This window comes from Enhydra lutris, unplaced genomic scaffold (assembly GCF_002288905.1).
Source record: "Enhydra lutris kenyoni isolate GAN:26980312 unplaced genomic scaffold, ASM228890v2 scaffoldscaffold54, whole genome shotgun sequence".
Lineage (NCBI taxonomy): Eukaryota > Metazoa > Chordata > Mammalia > Carnivora > Mustelidae > Enhydra > Enhydra lutris.
The window spans coordinates 156,839-174,338 of NW_019154138.1; the positions used below are offsets into that span (position 1 = coordinate 156,839).

The 17,500-nt window shown below is 39.7% G+C and overlaps 1 protein-coding gene across 3 annotated transcripts in view; it reads right to left on the bottom strand.

Moving 5' to 3' along the window:
* LOC111157363 (SHC binding and spindle associated 1) overlaps positions 1-14,512 on the bottom strand; it is a 29,022-nt gene extending 14,510 nt beyond the window's left edge. The window contains exons 1-7 of one of the 3 annotated variants that reach the window (XM_022518710.1): positions 14,404-14,512; positions 11,199-11,252; positions 10,802-10,917; positions 8,919-9,127; positions 3,578-3,670; positions 401-634; positions 142-310 (exon numbers count right to left, since the gene is read on the bottom strand). In XM_022518710.1, coding sequence (XP_022374418.1) covers positions 142-310; positions 401-634; positions 3,578-3,670; positions 8,919-9,127; positions 10,802-10,917; positions 11,199-11,252; positions 14,404-14,512 — 984 coding nt within the window. Of the gene's footprint in view, positions 1-141; positions 311-400; positions 635-3,577; positions 3,671-8,918; positions 9,128-10,801; positions 10,918-11,084; positions 11,253-14,403 lie in introns of all 3 variants that reach the window. The other 2 variants (XM_022518708.1, XM_022518711.1) reach the window with 2 other exon arrangements.
* Between the last annotated feature and the right edge of the window lie 2,988 nt (positions 14,513-17,500).

Sequence of the window (17,500 nt, forward strand, 5' to 3'; positions counted from 1 at the left end):
ATGACAGGCAGGGCTCTCACTACTACCCATTTCACAAAAGAATAGTTCTGGTAAGCTCCTGTAAATGCTTTGTAGAATTCAGGAAAACCTTGGAGTGAATTCGAAGAAAAAAAGCCACCTCGGGCAAAAAACTCCTTTTACCTGAATTTCTGTTTCCTCCTTACAAGGCTCCTGACAAAGCCTGTCCCTGAGCAGAGACCGCAGCAGACCAGTCACCATGGTGGAGGAGACCACATGCATGACCTTCTGACCATTTGGACGAATGCCCTTTGCTTGGATATCCGAATTCTTCTGATAACCGAACACGTATCTTAGAGAAACCAACAGACCTGTCAGTTCTTAGTAAGACAGCTGGTTAGAAAAGATGCCAACTAACTAGGAATAACAAAGACACACATACCTCAACAAAGGATTCTCAATGAGTTTTAGCTTTTGTTTCAGCTGTTCAATCTCTGAATATAATTTTAACCCTTCAACCATGGAGATGTTTTCCTGCTCGGAATCAGAGTTACAATTTGACAAACTGCTTCTCAGATTTAAAAATGTCCTGTAACTCTCCTCACATTGGGACAACAGATTGCGGTAATCAACAACAAGTCCTGAAGGAACTCGGTCTTCAAGGATATCATAATGCCTGAAAGTTTAAAAGCAAATTAAAATCCACTGCCTTTCTGACACATTTTCCTATCATTAAAACAGCCCATTTGGTCCTCAAAGACCAGGAAGAAAAGCATTTTATCGTACATAATTCAGGTACATGTAAAGTCTTTCTGAATAGCACTCTAAGTGGAAGCTATTTCAAGTTTTAAGGACCACTTAGTTAAAGTCACTAATGTTTCTTGCTTTGGGGAGTTGCTGGGTTTTGTCCTTAGATTTGTGCTTTAGAAACACTGAAAGTTCATGTTTTACCATTTGTATCATTATTTAATAAAAAATTATGTTCTCATATATTAGATTCAAAATCTTAATAAGCAGATGTCGGGCGACAATCTGGGAGTGTGGGGCAGGGTGGGGAGGGAAGTATCCTAATAGTTTCATAATAATTTTGAAGATTACCATATTTATAGGATCAAAAATTAAAAATGATTCAAGCATTGGCTTTAGTCCTTCCTCACATTTAAAGCACTACAACACAAAATTATGCTGAATATTCCCTCAGGAAGATTATTACAGTATGCTTCAAAAAGGTAAGGCTTTGAGAGTCGCAGAAAAAAAAATATATAAAGCCGCCATTACTAAACTAGAGAGTGATTAAAACAAAATAACCTTGTATTGGACAACCTTATTGGCTCTTAAAATTTATTATTAGTTTATATACCTTCTCAAACATATAGATAGAACAAAAAGTATTTCTAGATGGAATAAAATAATTTATGAATGTAGTACAATCACGTTAACAGATGTGAAATTAATGGATTTGAAAATAAACTGCAATATTCTTGTCATTACCTATAGTTTTAAATAATTGCTTCATTTCTCAGTTAAAAGTTTATTGACTAGCTATACCTGAGGCCAGAGTTTTTCAACCTTGACTGCATATTAGAATCACTGGGGAGCTTTTAAAAATACAAATGCTTAGGTCCCCATTCAGACCAATAAAATTGATCTCTAGAAGTAGAGAGGTTTTTTTTAAAGTTCCTTGGGGATTCTAATGTGCAGTCAAGGCTGAAAACTATTGCCTTAGATGATGTTTTTTCAACTTAGTCATGCTCTAAATAAGATGGGGGGAAAGAACAGAACTACATCCTAAAAAATTTACATGAAATTACAGTTAACATTCAAACAGTATTTAAAATGAATAAAAAATAATTTTTTTCCACTTTTCAACTAAATGAATTAGGTGAAGCTTGAAAAGCATGGATTTTGTCTGCTTTGGTTAATCCATACTCATTTAAAGATATTCTAGAAATCCACTCTGCAAACAAAAAATTGGGAACCAAACCACTGACTGCTTGATCAGGTCTATTAAGTTATGAAGATTAAGACTCAAATTTTAAAATAAGTTTCTTAGCATTTCCAATATCCATGCCAATCAGCTTATTTCTTTTCATTAAAGTGATACTTTGTGGTCTAAAAGCAATGAACCAACACCTGTGTCTCAGACACAGCTTTGAAGCACAGCGTTTTGAATTAAAAAGGAAAAACATATACCTCACAGTGCAAAATCAAGACAATATGGTTTGATTCCCTTTAAATCCTGCCTGTTGATAACAGTACACCTATCTTTGCCCAGGGACCTTTTATAAAGAGTCTGCCTACATTTGATAACATTCCAGTTTCCCTACCAAGTACCATAGTTTCTTCTCCATAACTGAAAACAATTCCTCCCTTATGCTTTCCCATCTGCCAGTGATGTACAAGGTAAGTATGTAAATCATTTCTTGCTGTTTGAACATGTAAAGCTGTCAAATCAGAATACATTCCTTTCCAAGATCAATTTGCTAGATACACAATATTCACCTACCATTACATTTCACTTCAGTCAAAACCAATCATTGCTTTCTAAGGCCAAGTGTACCAAAACTAGAAAATATGCAAGCTTATTGAAATCCTGGCATTTTATTGAATACACTATGGGAAAATAGGAAATGCACAATGGAAAAATTGGAAAGGCTAAATAGAAATCATACATAATTCTAAATCAGGTAGAACCATTAACCAGACTTTTCACATATTTTTTTTTTTAACTTCTTATTTACCATATAAACCAAGAGAAACTTACTAAATCTAACTGGGTTCCACAAAAATGTAATGGGTTACTGCTTTATCTTATGTAACCAAATCATCTTTCACACAGGAAAAAAAAAATTACCTTCTACAAAATTTTTTTGAGTGCCAGTTCTAATTTTATTCTTATAGCAGCACTGCCTTTAAATTACCACTTATGAATACAAGAAAAATTACCTAGTCTTAGAGTACCATCTAGAGGAAATGTGAATGCCACATTTAACAAAATCAGTGCAAAACAACTACTTGGGTTGCACCATTAAGCTAGGGTTTTTTGTAACGTAAGCATTTTTCCCTATTAAAATATGACAAATTAGAAAAAGAATGTGTTTCACTATTTAGGAAATTTTTATGCAGCACCAATATTAACTGTTTCATATTTTCATCCATTTGTCAAATAGGATTCAAGGACAAGAACTTGACAAAACACCCTGAAAGAATTCTGTTAGTTTAACCTAGTGTGTTTTACTGTAGAAACTTAGAATAAAGCCAAATACTTTTTAAAGTTCTCTTTTAAAAAATTAAAACAAAAGAAGTCTTCTATAATTCAACTAATTTCACTATTTTTCAAACAACTGGTTTTTTTGAACACATCAGCTCAACTGAGTTTTATTTTATAAAAGTTAGCTCTTTAACTTCAGTGTCCCTGAACTCTGCTGTTACTCACTTTATAAACTAAAAGTAGGTTTCTCTGCACTTGCACAAGTTTCATTTAATAACTTTTTAATGGGTTATACTATTTGTATGGTGGCCTGTTCTGTGTGTGGGCCCCTGAATATACACATACACCAGATGGGTAAAATTAAACCAGGGCAGCTATTTTTCCAACACGTACAGGTCACTAACTTACAATCTCAATCGAGGTTCAACACATCGGACAAAATAATCATACTCATCCTCCTCTTCTTCATCCCAGCTCCTCCAAATGTTTTGATAGAAAAACCTGAAATATAAATTCAAATCATTCAAATTTAATCACTGGCTCAGTGTTAGGGTTCTGGAGGTGTGCAAGCTGAAGACTAAATCGAAACAACTGTATCAGCTCCAATAGAGAAAGCTGCATACATGCTAGACTTCAGTCATGAGTCATAGAACTTCTATGGATTGGCCAAAGAAATTTTTCTACAATACTGGTTCCATTATGATCTTTAATTAGAACTATTTATTGGGGTGCCTGGGTGGCTCAGTTTGTGGAATGTCTGCCTTCAGCTCAGATCATGATCCTGGAGTCCTGGGATCGAGTCCCAGGTCGACTAAGTGAGGCATCTGCTTCTCCCTCTCCCTCTATCCCTCCCCCCACCAGCTTATGCTCTAAATAAATAAAATCAAAAAAAGAGGAAAGTTTTATTGACCATCTATAATTGGGTGGATGGTAGTGCCATTTATTAAGACAGAAAAGACTTGGAGAAAAACAGGTTTAGGTTAAAAACAGAGTTGTTTTCTCCATGTTTGAATTGAGATGCCTATCTGACCTCCGAGTGGATGATGTCAAGAGTAAAGATGAATATAACAAACCCAGAGCCCAAGGGAAAGGTCAGGGCTAAAGATATAAGTCTGGGAGTTGTCAGCTTACTGATGGCATTAAAGCAACAGATGAGATCATCTAGGGAAGTAATATAAGGTAGCAGTTCTCAAACCTAGCTACATGTTAGAGCCGTCTTGGAAGCTTTTAAAAATTGGTTCTCAAACCTATTCCAGACCAGTAAATCAGAATCTTTGGGGAGGGTGGGAGGTAGATACAGAATCTAATTTTTTTAAACCTATCCAAGTAATTAACAAATTTTTATTATGGAAAATTTCAAACATATACAAGAGCAAATAGTATCATGAATACCATGATACTATGATGAAGCTGCATCGCCCAGCTTCAACAATGATCCACGCATAGGCAATCTTATTTCATCTCTACCTTACCCACTCACTTCTTTGCTCCCCACCCCCACCATACCGACACTGGATTACTTTATCAAATGTCAAACATATAATATCATTCACAAATTTTAGTATGTAGCTCTAAAATAAATCTTTACATCAAAAAAAAGTTAAAATTCTTTAATATCCAAATATCCAGTTAGTGTTGAATTTTCCCTGTTTGTCTCTTCTGCTATTGTTGCTGTTGTTGTTTTATCATTGGCTTGTTCAAATAAGGATCCAAACAAGGGTCAGCCACTGCACTTAACTAAATCACTTTTATTCTATAAATTATCCTTCCCTCCTTTTCTCCTTGCAATTTATTTAAGTTTTCCACACTCTGAATTTTATTGATTGCATCTTCATGGGGTCATCTAACATGTTCTTCTGTTTCTTTCACTTCTGGTAAATAGTAAGACCTAAAGACTTGATCAGCTTTAGGAAAGTTTTTTTGGGGGGTGGGGGGGCAAGGATACTTAAAAGGAGACACAGTGTACTTCCATTAGGAAGTATATGACACCTGGTCATCTCTTCTGATGATGAGGTTAAGAAACCAGTGGATTCAGTTTTGTCAGCCTGATCCATCCACTATAAAGTTCCCTATGAGTTTTCAACCAATGGCTGTAGCAGCCAATCATGATCATTGCCTAGAAACTTTATTACAGGTTGTAAAATATTGATATTCTGATCCTATCATTCTTTCCTCATGTATTAGTTGAAATACTCTAATAAAAAACAATTCTCAGGTGATTCTAATGTGCTTCCAAGGCTGATTAAATAGAGGCAAGGGTAGCTAGCCTAGGATGGATCCCTGGGTAACTCCAACATTTTAAAGTTTTGAGCAAGAGCCAAGATGACTAAGAAGATGGGAGGAGAGTGTGTTAAGAAGATGGGAATGACCAAATAACTAGAATGTGACCAAGAGGGAAAGCTCATCTTGCTTCAGATCAGAGAAGAGATGATGGGGAAGGAGAACAAGGAGGGCTTTGATGACCTCAAGCACCTTCAGTGGTGCTGTGGGGCAGAAGCATTACTGAAATGCCACGAAGTGCAGACTGAGACTACACAAAACTCTGCCAGGAAGTTCTGCTGTGAAAAGGAGCAGTGAAAATGAAGCCATCTCTTAATCTTTATAGATTAGACTGCCAGTCTCTTCATCCTCTAGAGTCATCTTTTTATGTTGTTGTTTGGCTTTTTTTTTTTTTTTTTTTTTTTTTTTTTTTTTTTTGAGAGGGGGAGAGAGCAAGCAAGAGCAGGGGAAGGGAGGAGCAGATTGCCAGCCAATCAGAGGGCCCGATGCAGGGGTCCATATTAGGACCCTGGCCTTGGACCGAAGGCAGAGGCTTAAAAGACTGAGCCACCCAGGTGCCCCCTCTAGAGTCATCTTAAAGGAAAAAAAAAAAAGAAAAAGGAACCTGAGCATGCCTTTACTCAATAAAAAAAAACTGCTGGGGCGCCTGGGTGGCTCAGTGGGTTAAAGCCTCTGCCTTCGGCTTGGGTCATGATCTCAAGGTCCTGGGATCGAGCCCCACATCGGGCTCTCTGCTCAGTGGGGAGCCTGCTTCCCCCTCTCTCTCTGCCTGCCTCTCTGCCTACTTGTGATCTTTCTCTCTGTGTCAAATAAATAAATAAAATCTTTAAAAAAAAAAAACAAAAACTGCTGGTTCCTACCCTCAGAATGAAGTTCAAAATCCTGAGCGTGGAGGTATTCCATGGGTTCACAATCTGGCTCTAGAGCACCTCTCTTAAATTCAGACCTCTTTTATGCAAACTCCCATTTCAGAAGCTCTTTCAAGCCTCCATGCAACATGCTGGCAGGCTGTCCACCTTCTCCACCTGGTGATCTTATACTTACATTTTAAGACCCCCTCAAGTAGTAAGCTCACCAGTACTGTACTGGGCGTTCAAACATCATTCACATCTGCACCTCCTCTGGTGTTTATTCCCTCAAGACAGAAACCTTGACTTCTGCCATATCCACTCATTATCTCTGCATCCCCCAGCTCTACTCTACCACCAGGTCCCAGCCATCCTACCTTCTCAGGAAGCCTCCATGTGTCCTCTCCATACCCCACTCTAGTCCACTCTCTTGTCCCTAACCTGGGCTTCCTAGTCCATCCCCCTGCATTTGTTTTCCAAAATACAAAGCTGATCTTATTCACCTTTGAATAAAAACATTTTGGTGCTTCCCCAGTGCTCTTAAAGACAAAAATGACTAACCGGCTGGCAAAGCCCTACATCTTCTAACTCCTGACAACCTCTAAGCTGGTTTCCTAAGCCTCCTCCATTACTGTCTGTTCCAGCCACACTGGCCTTTCAGCACCTTAAATTCATTCAGCTCCTGAACCTGTTCCCTCCCTACCCCTGCCACAGCCCCTCTCACCTAGCCAATACTTCAGATCCAAGTTCAAATGTCATCTCCTCAAGAGACAACCATGTATTTGCCACCTAACCTAGCCTTAAGACACTCTACCTCTTCACTGCACTCATTGCAGTTTCCAATCACATATGCTCTTTTGTGTGATTAGGATTCATCTCCCACCTCTAGACTGACAGCCCCTGGTGATGGTGATTGTATCAGCTTCATGCTCCAGTCACATCTACCCCTCAACTCAGGACCCAGCACTTGAATATTCATTGAGTAAACAAATGAGAACCTGCATAATTTGAACTTTTCTGGGCATTAACCAGAATCTGAGCCCTCAAAATGAAGAATAAATTTGCCAGGCTCACCTTCAAATAATACCATTACTAATTCTAAATACTAGTCTTTCTACCAACTTCAATACCCCTAGAGATTAGCTCCCTGATTCTTAATTTCCTAAACTCATCGATTATCCCTTTACCTTCAAATGCTTCAATTGAAAGATTTTTTTCAAGTGAGAGAAACATAAGAGAATTGATTATATTGGTTCTGGACAGAGGCCAGTTCTTTAGATTTGTATTGCTAGGCCTAATGCTGAACATACAGGGTTAAAATTTCTTGGGTACAATTAGAAATTTTCCATAACATCTTGGAAGCAGGGCCTGAGATACCCTGCTTCTTTGTAGAACATTTAAATTAAGCTCAGCAAAAACAGGTTAACTCACTAATGGTACAAAAACTGAAAACTACAAGACACTATGCCACACTAGTTCCTAGAGAGTTCTCTAGGAACTCTCCCAGTTCCTAGAGTAATAGAAGTCCATTTTTAAATAGACAAAAGTCAGCCTTCCTTAGTGAATATACTTATAACACAGAGGATCCAACAGAAGTACCTGTATCAGGAACTACATGACAAAAGATCTATCTGATGATCGTTATCAAAGGGGAGGTGATTGGGGGATGGGTGAAATAGGTGATGAGAGCTAAGGAGTGCTCCCTTGATGAACACAGGGTGATGTATGGAACTGCTGAATCACTATATTGTACACCTGGAACTAATATAACACTGTATATTACCTATACTGTAATTAAAATTTAAAAAAAAAAAAAAAGGTATACCGTTTAATCCAGGTAGGAGCTTTCCTCCTCACTGAAAGGACAAGAAGAGCACATGTTCAAGTATGCCAAAAAAGGTTGAAAGGCATGAACATATCCCCTAAGGATCCTGGAAATGACCTAAGAAGAAACCTTCTTTGGCTAGATACATTCTTGAGAAATAGGGGCGCCTTGGTGGCTCAGTGGGTTAAAGCCTCTGTCTTCAGCTCAGGCCCTGATCTCAGGACCGGCATCCCATCCCGGCTCTCTGCTCAGCGGGGAGCCTGCTTCCTCCTCTCTCTCTGCCTGCCTCTCTGCCTACTTGTGATCTCTACCTGTTAAATAAATAATTTTTTTTTTAAATCTTGAAAAATATATATATATATGTCTTACCAGTGCACAAGACATGGTGTACCACCTCCTTCACTTTCTCTTCTTTCCTCATATTCAAGTATATCAACCATAAGCCTTAGCATCCAGAACTTTTAAGGGTTTCTAAACATATGCAAATCAAACAAAGAATCTCCTATCTTTTATTAACATTTGGGGATACTGAATGAAATCCATACAGGAATTCTTAGTATTTTTTTTTCAACTTTTCTGTAAGTCTGAAATTATCTCAAATGAAAATTTTAAATGCTTTTTAAATCTTTTTAATTTAAAAAAGATTCCCCTATCTTCGAATATTTTAAAATACTGCAATGACCAAATTTACAGTATGAGTTTTAAATCTGGGTATATAACACAGACTAGAATTACTGCATTTCATCCATAGTTTCTGGCGACAAGGTTATTTTTATCAACTCTCCTCTCTTCTTACCTGACATGCTCAATTGCAAGGGCTGTCTGGTCAAATATTCCAGAATCATCAAACACCACCCACAGCTCCTGCAGGGGCAACCGATGTTCCTTCAGATCGAAGAGCTCATTCATACATTCCAAGGTAAAAGAGCTCACTTGAGATTCACAGAGGTATGGGTCTGCAAGCCTCACCACTGCCTTCAAGGCGGCAAAGTCCACATCTGTGACCTGAAATTTAAAATAATATGACTTACATGGAAATCAAAATTAAGATACATACAAAACACTACTAATAGCTTGATTTTATTATGCAGGCAATGGGAAGAGGGAGCCTTCCTCCATAATATAGAAAATAAACAAGAAAGGCCTGGCTCTTACCCAAATGGAGCTTACACTGTAATTGAGACAAACAAACAAGATGGTGACGAGCATGTGACAAAGTATAACAAACAGGGGTGGTGGTCTGGTTTTGCTGGGATGGTCAGAGTCACTTCTTAGCTGTGATGTACAGGATGAAAGGGAAGCAGCCATCTGAAGAGCAGGAAGGTAAAAAGGCCCTGTGGCAGAGAAAAGCTTGGCTGCTAGAGCAGCAGACAGGCAGTATTTTTTGCTGGAACCGAAGGAAAGAAATGGGCGGGGGAGGGGCAGCAGGAGATGAGGCGAGAGAAAAGGGCAAAGAGATGAAGACAGAAACGGCATTGGAAGGAGCTTGGATTTTGTATTCTCTAGACAATGAAAAGCCACAAAGCCAACACCATGGCTTTGGTAAATGCAATGCATTAGAGATTTTAAGCAGAAGAATGATACATTTCTCTCTTTTTTTTTTTTTTTTTTTGACACATTTATCTTTTAAAACAATGACTTTGGGGTTGCCTGGGTGGCTCAGTGGGTTAAGCCTCTGCCTTCGACTCAGGTCATGATCTCAGGGTCCTGGGATCAAGTCCCACATGGGGCTCTCTGCTCAGCAGAGAGCCTGCTTCCCCCTCTCTCTCTGCCTGCCTCTCTGCCTACTTGTGATCTCTCTCTCTCTCTGTCAAATAAATAAATAAAATCTTAAAAAAAAAAAATGACTTTGACAACTTTGGGAGAGTGGATCAGGGTGGAGGTTGAGGGTTGGACATGAATGGAGGACACGACCAATGACAACACTATTATAACCAAATTAATAGGCCTTTCCTGTCACCAAACATATTAACATAATACAAAACTTAAGTCACCAGAAACAGCTGCAACCCACTGCCTCATCCATAATCACTGCAGTAAATGATGTCATTTTCTCAAAGAGCTGCAGCAACAACTTGTATTCTCACTCCTTGGTTTAACATTTTAGGTTAACAGGGTTTTCTGTGGTCCAGTTAACAAACACTGAGAAAAATTCACAGCTGTAATTAGAGTACAAATTTAGTGTAAAAGGCCCAGTCAGTTGAAAAACAAGATCGTTTTTACTTTTGACAATGGGACACATTATCAAGAGATTAACCACATATCTACAAATTTGTTAGGCAAAAAATAGGCCAGTTTTAAAATGCCTGTTTGGTTTGAGCTACTTAATGGGCTACAACTAAGAAGGTAAAAAATTAATTGAAACTCCGTTGACTTCATAATGAGGTCTCTTTATTTTTTAAATGGTCTCAAATACCTCCTCCACTTCATAGGTTTATAATCCATTCCCCTTGTCAAAGGACACTGGAACTTTAACCACCTCAATTCCCAAGTAGCTCCTCCTTGGCTGCCTTTAAAATTTGCGGAACGCTTCATACACCATGACAATTAGATGTGAAAAACATGCTATTTTCAATCAGCTCATAAACTTTAATTAAAAATAAGCACTTTGGCTCTAACAGTCTGAAGGAAAGTGCTTTTAGCTAGAGACAAATGTCTTAACAACAGAATTAAATTTACCTCAACCAGCACCTCAAACACATTAGTGTGCCAGACTGCCCGCCATCCAGATGGTTCAAGGACCTTCTCCAAGAACTCAGCTGTGAATTCTCTTACTTCAGAGGCCTTGCAGTCAGCTACAAACAAATTAAACACAATAAGAATTGAGACTGCATAAAGCAGAGAAAAGTTAGTAAATCCATTTTCTCAGAACTAATTGGCAATCTGGAGACAAATCTACTTGTAAACCGGAAAGATTAAAAGCAGCAAAACAAACAACAACAACAACAACAAACCTACTCACCTAAAATGTAATCTTGATAAGCTCTGAATCGCTCATAGAACAAAAGTTGACTTGTCTGGAATATTTCTGGAAAATGAGTCTTTCCTTCAGGCACAAAACTTGGTAAACTAGAACCTGGCTTATCATGATTGCTGCAATCACTGCATGAATCTTCATCTTGGAACAGAGCTAAAAGAACGAAAATAAGCAGGTTTAACTATCCCAGACACTTCCAGTGCTTACAGACTGCTTCTAATTTCATATCCTTGCTCAGAAATTCTAAACAAAATACAAATAAGGATTTGGGTGTGACGCTTTAGTTACCTTTATCACCGTCAGAAGAAATCAGTTTTCCAAACTTGAAAATATCTCAAAATCCAAGTTCTACTTTGAAACAATAAGAACTTAAAATCTTTCATAGGTTAAGTCTTTGTTGTTCTGTGAAGTTTTTCAGGAAGGCAGAGAAAAAGGGTTTTTTGATTCACTGGCAATCACTAAAAATCTCCTTCAAAGGATAAAGTTATGATTCTTACTATAGCTACCAACTTACAATGGTCAAATAGCTTACAGTTATTTTTTTTCCCCAAAACAATTCCATAAAGCTGCATTAAAGTTAGGAGCTAGTTTCCTATATTCCTTCACAAATGAGCTGAAGCCGCCCTTAATTTTCTGCAATATCATTCTGTCAATGGTCCCTCAATAAACAGGGATGAGAGATGCTTAATAATGCATAAGGTTTACTTCGCTAAAGGTACTTTACTAAAGGTTCCTCCTCACCAATTTCAGTGACTGTGTCTAAAGAAAGGATTAGAAAATGCTAATCACATTAGGTTTGGGCTGTATGTAATTATGTTCCATAAGGCATGATTTGATCAGTGGCATATCTAATTCTGTATAATATGATATTTTTAATAGACAAAACTACTAAATAAACAATGCTGAGGGTAACATTTAAGCTGGCAAAATAGTTTCCACGGGTTGTTTCAGGGAGAATATCTGAGACTGTTATTAACAGCAATCTTTCTCTCAACCACACCACACCCCACTGCCCGCTGCTCCTCATATTTTCTCCTTCCTTCGAATCTTTGCCTCTATTCAGGCCACCAGAACTACTTGATCCCACAAATGACCCATAGTGTACTCAAGTCTATTGCTCACATGCCAAAGCACATGAGCCTCAGAAAACATCAATACCTCACTAGCTGCGTGGCAATCTCTCTGTGCCTCAGCTTCCTCTCCTTTAAAGTGAAGATGAAGATAGCATGCCTGTTTCAATTCATTAATTCAATAAATTATCTGTCAATCACTTACCCATCAAATAGTATATATAAATGTTTATTAGAGAAATAATGCCCTCCCTTCCCACCCATTAGGATAGCTTTTATCAAAAACAATAAGAAGGGGTGCCTGGGTGGCTCAGTGGATTAAAACCTCTGCCTTTGGCTTGGGTCATGATCTCAGGGTTCTGGGATCAAGCCCCGCATCGCTCTCTGCTCAGCAGGGAGCCTGCTTCCTCCTCTCTCTCTGCCTGCCTCTCTGCCTACTTGTGATCTCTGTCAAATAAATAAATAAAATCTTTAAAAAAAAAAATAAGAAAAACTATCAAGGAAACAAGTGTTGGTGAGGATGTGGATAAATAGGAACTCTTATACACTGCTGTAGGCAACAAAAATGGTACAGGGCTATGGAGAACAGTATGGTGGTCCCTCAAAAATTTAAAAATAGAATTACCAGAAGACCCAGCAATTCCACTTCTGAGTATATATCCGAAAGAACTGAAAGCAGGATCTCCAAAACATATTTCTACGCCCATGTTCATAACAGCATTATTCGCAATGGCTAAAAGGTGGGAGCAACCCAAGCGTCCATCAGTGGTTGAATGGATAAGCAAAAGGTGATATCTCTATACAAAGGAATATTTTTCAACCTTAAAAAGGAAGGAAATGCTGACACCTGCTACACCATGGATGAACCCTGAGGACATGATGCTAAATGAAATAAGCCAGTCACAGGAAGACAAATACTGTATGAATTCATTGACATGAGGTACTCACAGTAGTCAAAGTCATAGAGACAGAAAGTACAATGCTGGTAGCCAGGGGCTGAGAGAGGGGAGGATGGGGAGTTATTGTCTAATGGGTACAGAGTTTCAGTTTCAATTTACAAGAAGAGGAGTTATGCGGATGGATGGTGGTGATAGCTGCACAACAGTGTGAATATATTAATCACTGAACTATACAGTTAAAAATGATTAAGATGGTATAAGATGGTAAACTTTATGTGTATTTTAACACAATATAAAAAAGTAAAGACTACCTTACTTCGCCACAATTCTTTTTTTTTTAAAGATTTTATTTATTTGTTTGATAGGCAGAGATCTCAAGTAGACAGAGAGAGAGAGGAGGAAGCAGGCTCCCCGCTGAGCAGAGAGCCCGATGCGGGGCTCGATCCCAGGACCCTGAGATCATGACCTGAGCCTAAGGCAGAGGCTTTAACCCACTGAGCCACCCAGGCGCCCCCGCCACAATTCTTTACAGCACTTTGAAAGAACTACTTTTCACACATTATTTCACTTCATCTTCACCATTCTGTAGGACCACTGGCTCTGTTTTCCAGATAGGAAAACTGAGGCCAAGTGATTTTTGCCGGTTCACAAGAGGGATCAGCAGTGGAATTAAATCACATGTATGTTTTCTTCCTTTGCCAGGACTCTTTCCACTACATAATCTAACTGAAAATGTTAAAGGAAAAGTCTGAACAGCTTAAAACATCAGGAAAGAAAATCATAACGTTATCTCCATAAAGAGGTACACAGCACTGAAAATTACACTTGGGCTCTATTTTTAGACTCTGCCCCACCCTGGCTCCCTTAACTTTGGGCGTGTCAGCTACGGTCAGTGCTCAGGGCAGCTACTGAGGCCAAGAGTTTACTATCTTCTCTTTTGGGAAAGGATTCATGAGCTCCTCTGAGATTGAGAAGAAAAAGAGGAGACGTCTCTCCACAGATGAACGCAAACAAACAAACAAACAAACAAACAAACCGGAAGCCCACCCAGACATCCCTGCTGGGAATTCCTGAGCGGGCCCAACCCCTTTCAGTGTCAAGGAAGCTGAAGCCCGATGGGGCGAGGAGAAGGGGAGATGCCCAGGGTACCTCCCGACCATGACGTTCTGAGAAGGGGTCGGTGCCTCTCACAGTCACCGCCGCCACCCTGGCCAGCCGCTCCGGAAGGCCTATGAGACCCAGGCGCCCTCGGAGGGTCCCGACTGCCCCAAGCCACCGCGGACACGGTCGGCTGCTAGGAGGCGGCTCCTCCGGCCTGACAAGACGGGTGCTCACCTTTCTCCAGAGGCGCCGGCTCCTCCTCGACCGCCCAGCCCGTGCGCTCCGGCTGCGGTGTCATTGCCTGCGACCCCAGCCCGCCACCCGCCAGCAATCCGTCAGCCATTTCAAATTTCCGCGGGCAGCCGCCTAGCTCGGGAACAGTGACGCAGACGCTTCTGATTGGATGGTGGGCCGAGGAGCTCAGGCCAATTAAAGGAAAGAGTACGTTGCCCCATTTCCGAACAAGCTCCGCCCTCTCCAGCCGCCTCTCACGGGATAACAGCGCCTTTGCGCCACCCAGTGGCCGGACGAACCTCTGCTGTTCTCGCCCAAGCTCTTGGTTTTTTGTTTGCTGTGATTAACATGGACAAAATTGAACTGGAACATAATCTGAGATGACTTCTGAAACGCTACCAAGCCATGCCTGGAAATGGGTGTTAGCATTAGAGGCACTGAACTGGGGATCAAAAAACAGTATTTAGACTTGTTTCCGCCATTACTAGTGGTATTACCTTGAGCAAGTCCTTCACCTGTCAGAAACTTCTCGTCCGTTGTAATAGTGTATTGACCTAGGGGGCTGTGAATTTTTCATCACTACAAGTAAGACTCAGTCTTTCTCAACATCCCCCCACCTCTCCCTCATTTGCTGTGTATGCACACACAATATTTTCAAAGAATGTCAAATCAAATTTAGTAAGTAAAAGTATGGTTTATGCGTAATTATTAATCAAAGACAACTGTAATCTCCAATGATAACTGCTAACATGTATTGAGTATTGTGTGCAAGACACCCTCCTGCATGCTTTACTTATACTATCTTTTTTTTTCCAGTTTTACTGAGAAATAATTGACCTACATCATCCTCTAAGTTTAAGGCATTCAGTGTGACAATTTGATTTACATATATTGTGAAATGATTACCACAGTAGGCCCAGCTCACATCCATCTTCAAAGATAGATACAATAAAAATAAAAGAAGAAAGGGAAAAAATTTTTCTCCTTGTGATGAGAGGATTTAGTCTCTTAACTTCTCTATAGATAAAACAGCACTGTTAGCTATAATCATCATGTTGTATATTACATAACTGCATTATTTGATTCAATCTTCAAAAAAAATCCAATGAGAGAGGAAATATTATTATTCTCATTTTACATTTGAGGAAACTGAGTTACCAAGAAGTGAACTAACTTGCCCAATCTAACCCAGCACAGCCAAGATTATAAACCAGCTGAACTGTAGAAACCACCCCTTTATGCTTCAGCAGGACCATGACCCGTCAGAGCTGAGGTGGGCGGGTAATGGCAAGAGGTTACCAGAACACTATGTGGGCTGAGTCCCACAGAAGGACAAGAGCCTGGTTGTGACAGTTATGCTGCACCGTGTTGTCATAGGGAAAATGTATCCACTTACTGGTTAGAGGAAGACCTTGGGCTAATGTCCCTCAGATCCCTTGTGACTGAAATGAAATGGAGCCAGAGGAGGCATCTGTGGAAACCTGCACTTAATTCCACTAGCTTTTCCAGGAAATACGATTTCTTTGACTCATGTACAGTGTCTGACCTTAAACTTATTCATTCACTGAGTAAATATTTATTGAATTCCACAAGGTGAAAACACACAAAACAATAAAATCAAGACAAGCAACAGGCCTTGAAGATGAAGCTAGCTTTCTCATTATTGTCCCTTTAACCTTCCTGCCCACAAACACCACAGGTAGCAGGATTTCTCCTCAGCTTTCTCCCTCAGCCCTGGAGACAATATAGCTCTCTTCTTGTTCAATTACCAAATATTTCATCAGCTGTCAATATATTATCCAAGCCAGTACTTCTGGAAAAATCTTGGAAAGGGACAGGAGGCCACAAGAGTTGGAGACGAAATACCTATGCTGCTGCAAACTCCATTAAGAACAAATTGTTCATTAAACTGGATGCATTTCCAAAACTTCATCAATGTTTATTCATTACTTGCTTAATTATATCAAATGTTTTTAAACTTTTCCCCTAAATGGAGACCTGTAAGTTGCACCTATTTCATGGGAGTTTGCCTTCCCTGCCCCCTCTCCCTTATACTAAGAAGTGGACTTTTTTTTTTCTTCCTTTCCACTTGGGGCCTATCTCAATCTTCAACCTATCCTAAGTTGGGATGGCACCCATTATTCCCACTCTTTTTTACGTATTTTTAAATTTTTTTTTATTTATATGAGAGATTGAGAGCAAGAGAGATCACAGAGGGAGAGGGAGAAGCAGACCCACTGCTGCTCAGGGAGCCCAAGATAGGGCTCGATCCCAGGACCCCAAGATCATGATCTGAGGGGAAGCTAGATGCTCAACTGACTGAGCCACCCTTTTTTATATCTTTGCTCTCTTTCCCACCACTAGCTCCTTGTACTATGTCTATACAAGGACTCAAAACTAACTGCCTTCCCCAAAAATCCTTCCAAAGCCCAGTAGCAATCTTAAGATACAGCCTACGTGCTTTCCTTCTCTATAGTGCCTTCCTCTCCTGCTTTCTTGAAGGCCAGTGACTCCCTCTATCACCCTCCACCTCATAGGAGCACTGGTTGCCCAGCACCCCTCCTCTGTAGTCTTTCCTCCCTTGGCCTCTGGGTGCTCACTCTCCTAGTCTTCTTTCCTACCCTGGTTCCTCTTCCTTGCCCTCAGGTTCCCTAAACCTAGGGGTTTCCCAAGGGCATGTCCTGACTCCACCTTTCTCAGGAGGTAACATAAGTGAGTGAAGAGGGCCAAGTACAGACTGTGGCAATCACTGTGACCACAAAGGAAAGTGGATTTGCTGATTCACTTGACAAATAATAAACATATAGAGTGTAGACTGTGTGCCAGACTAGATTCAAGGGAAATGGGCAAACAAGACAGCATGGAATTCACAGCCTTGTGAGGATACACAATGAACAAATGAAAAAGGCAATTAACAAGAGTCTATTATGAAAAACAATAAAAATAAAATTTAGTGATATGACAGAGAATGATAAGTGAAGAGGAAAAAATCAGATTTTTATGTGAAAATGCCTGGTTTACAAGTAACAACTATTTTTTTTAAAACTTAAACACTATGTAACCCAGAAAAACTTGTTTCCTAGGCCACATCTGACCC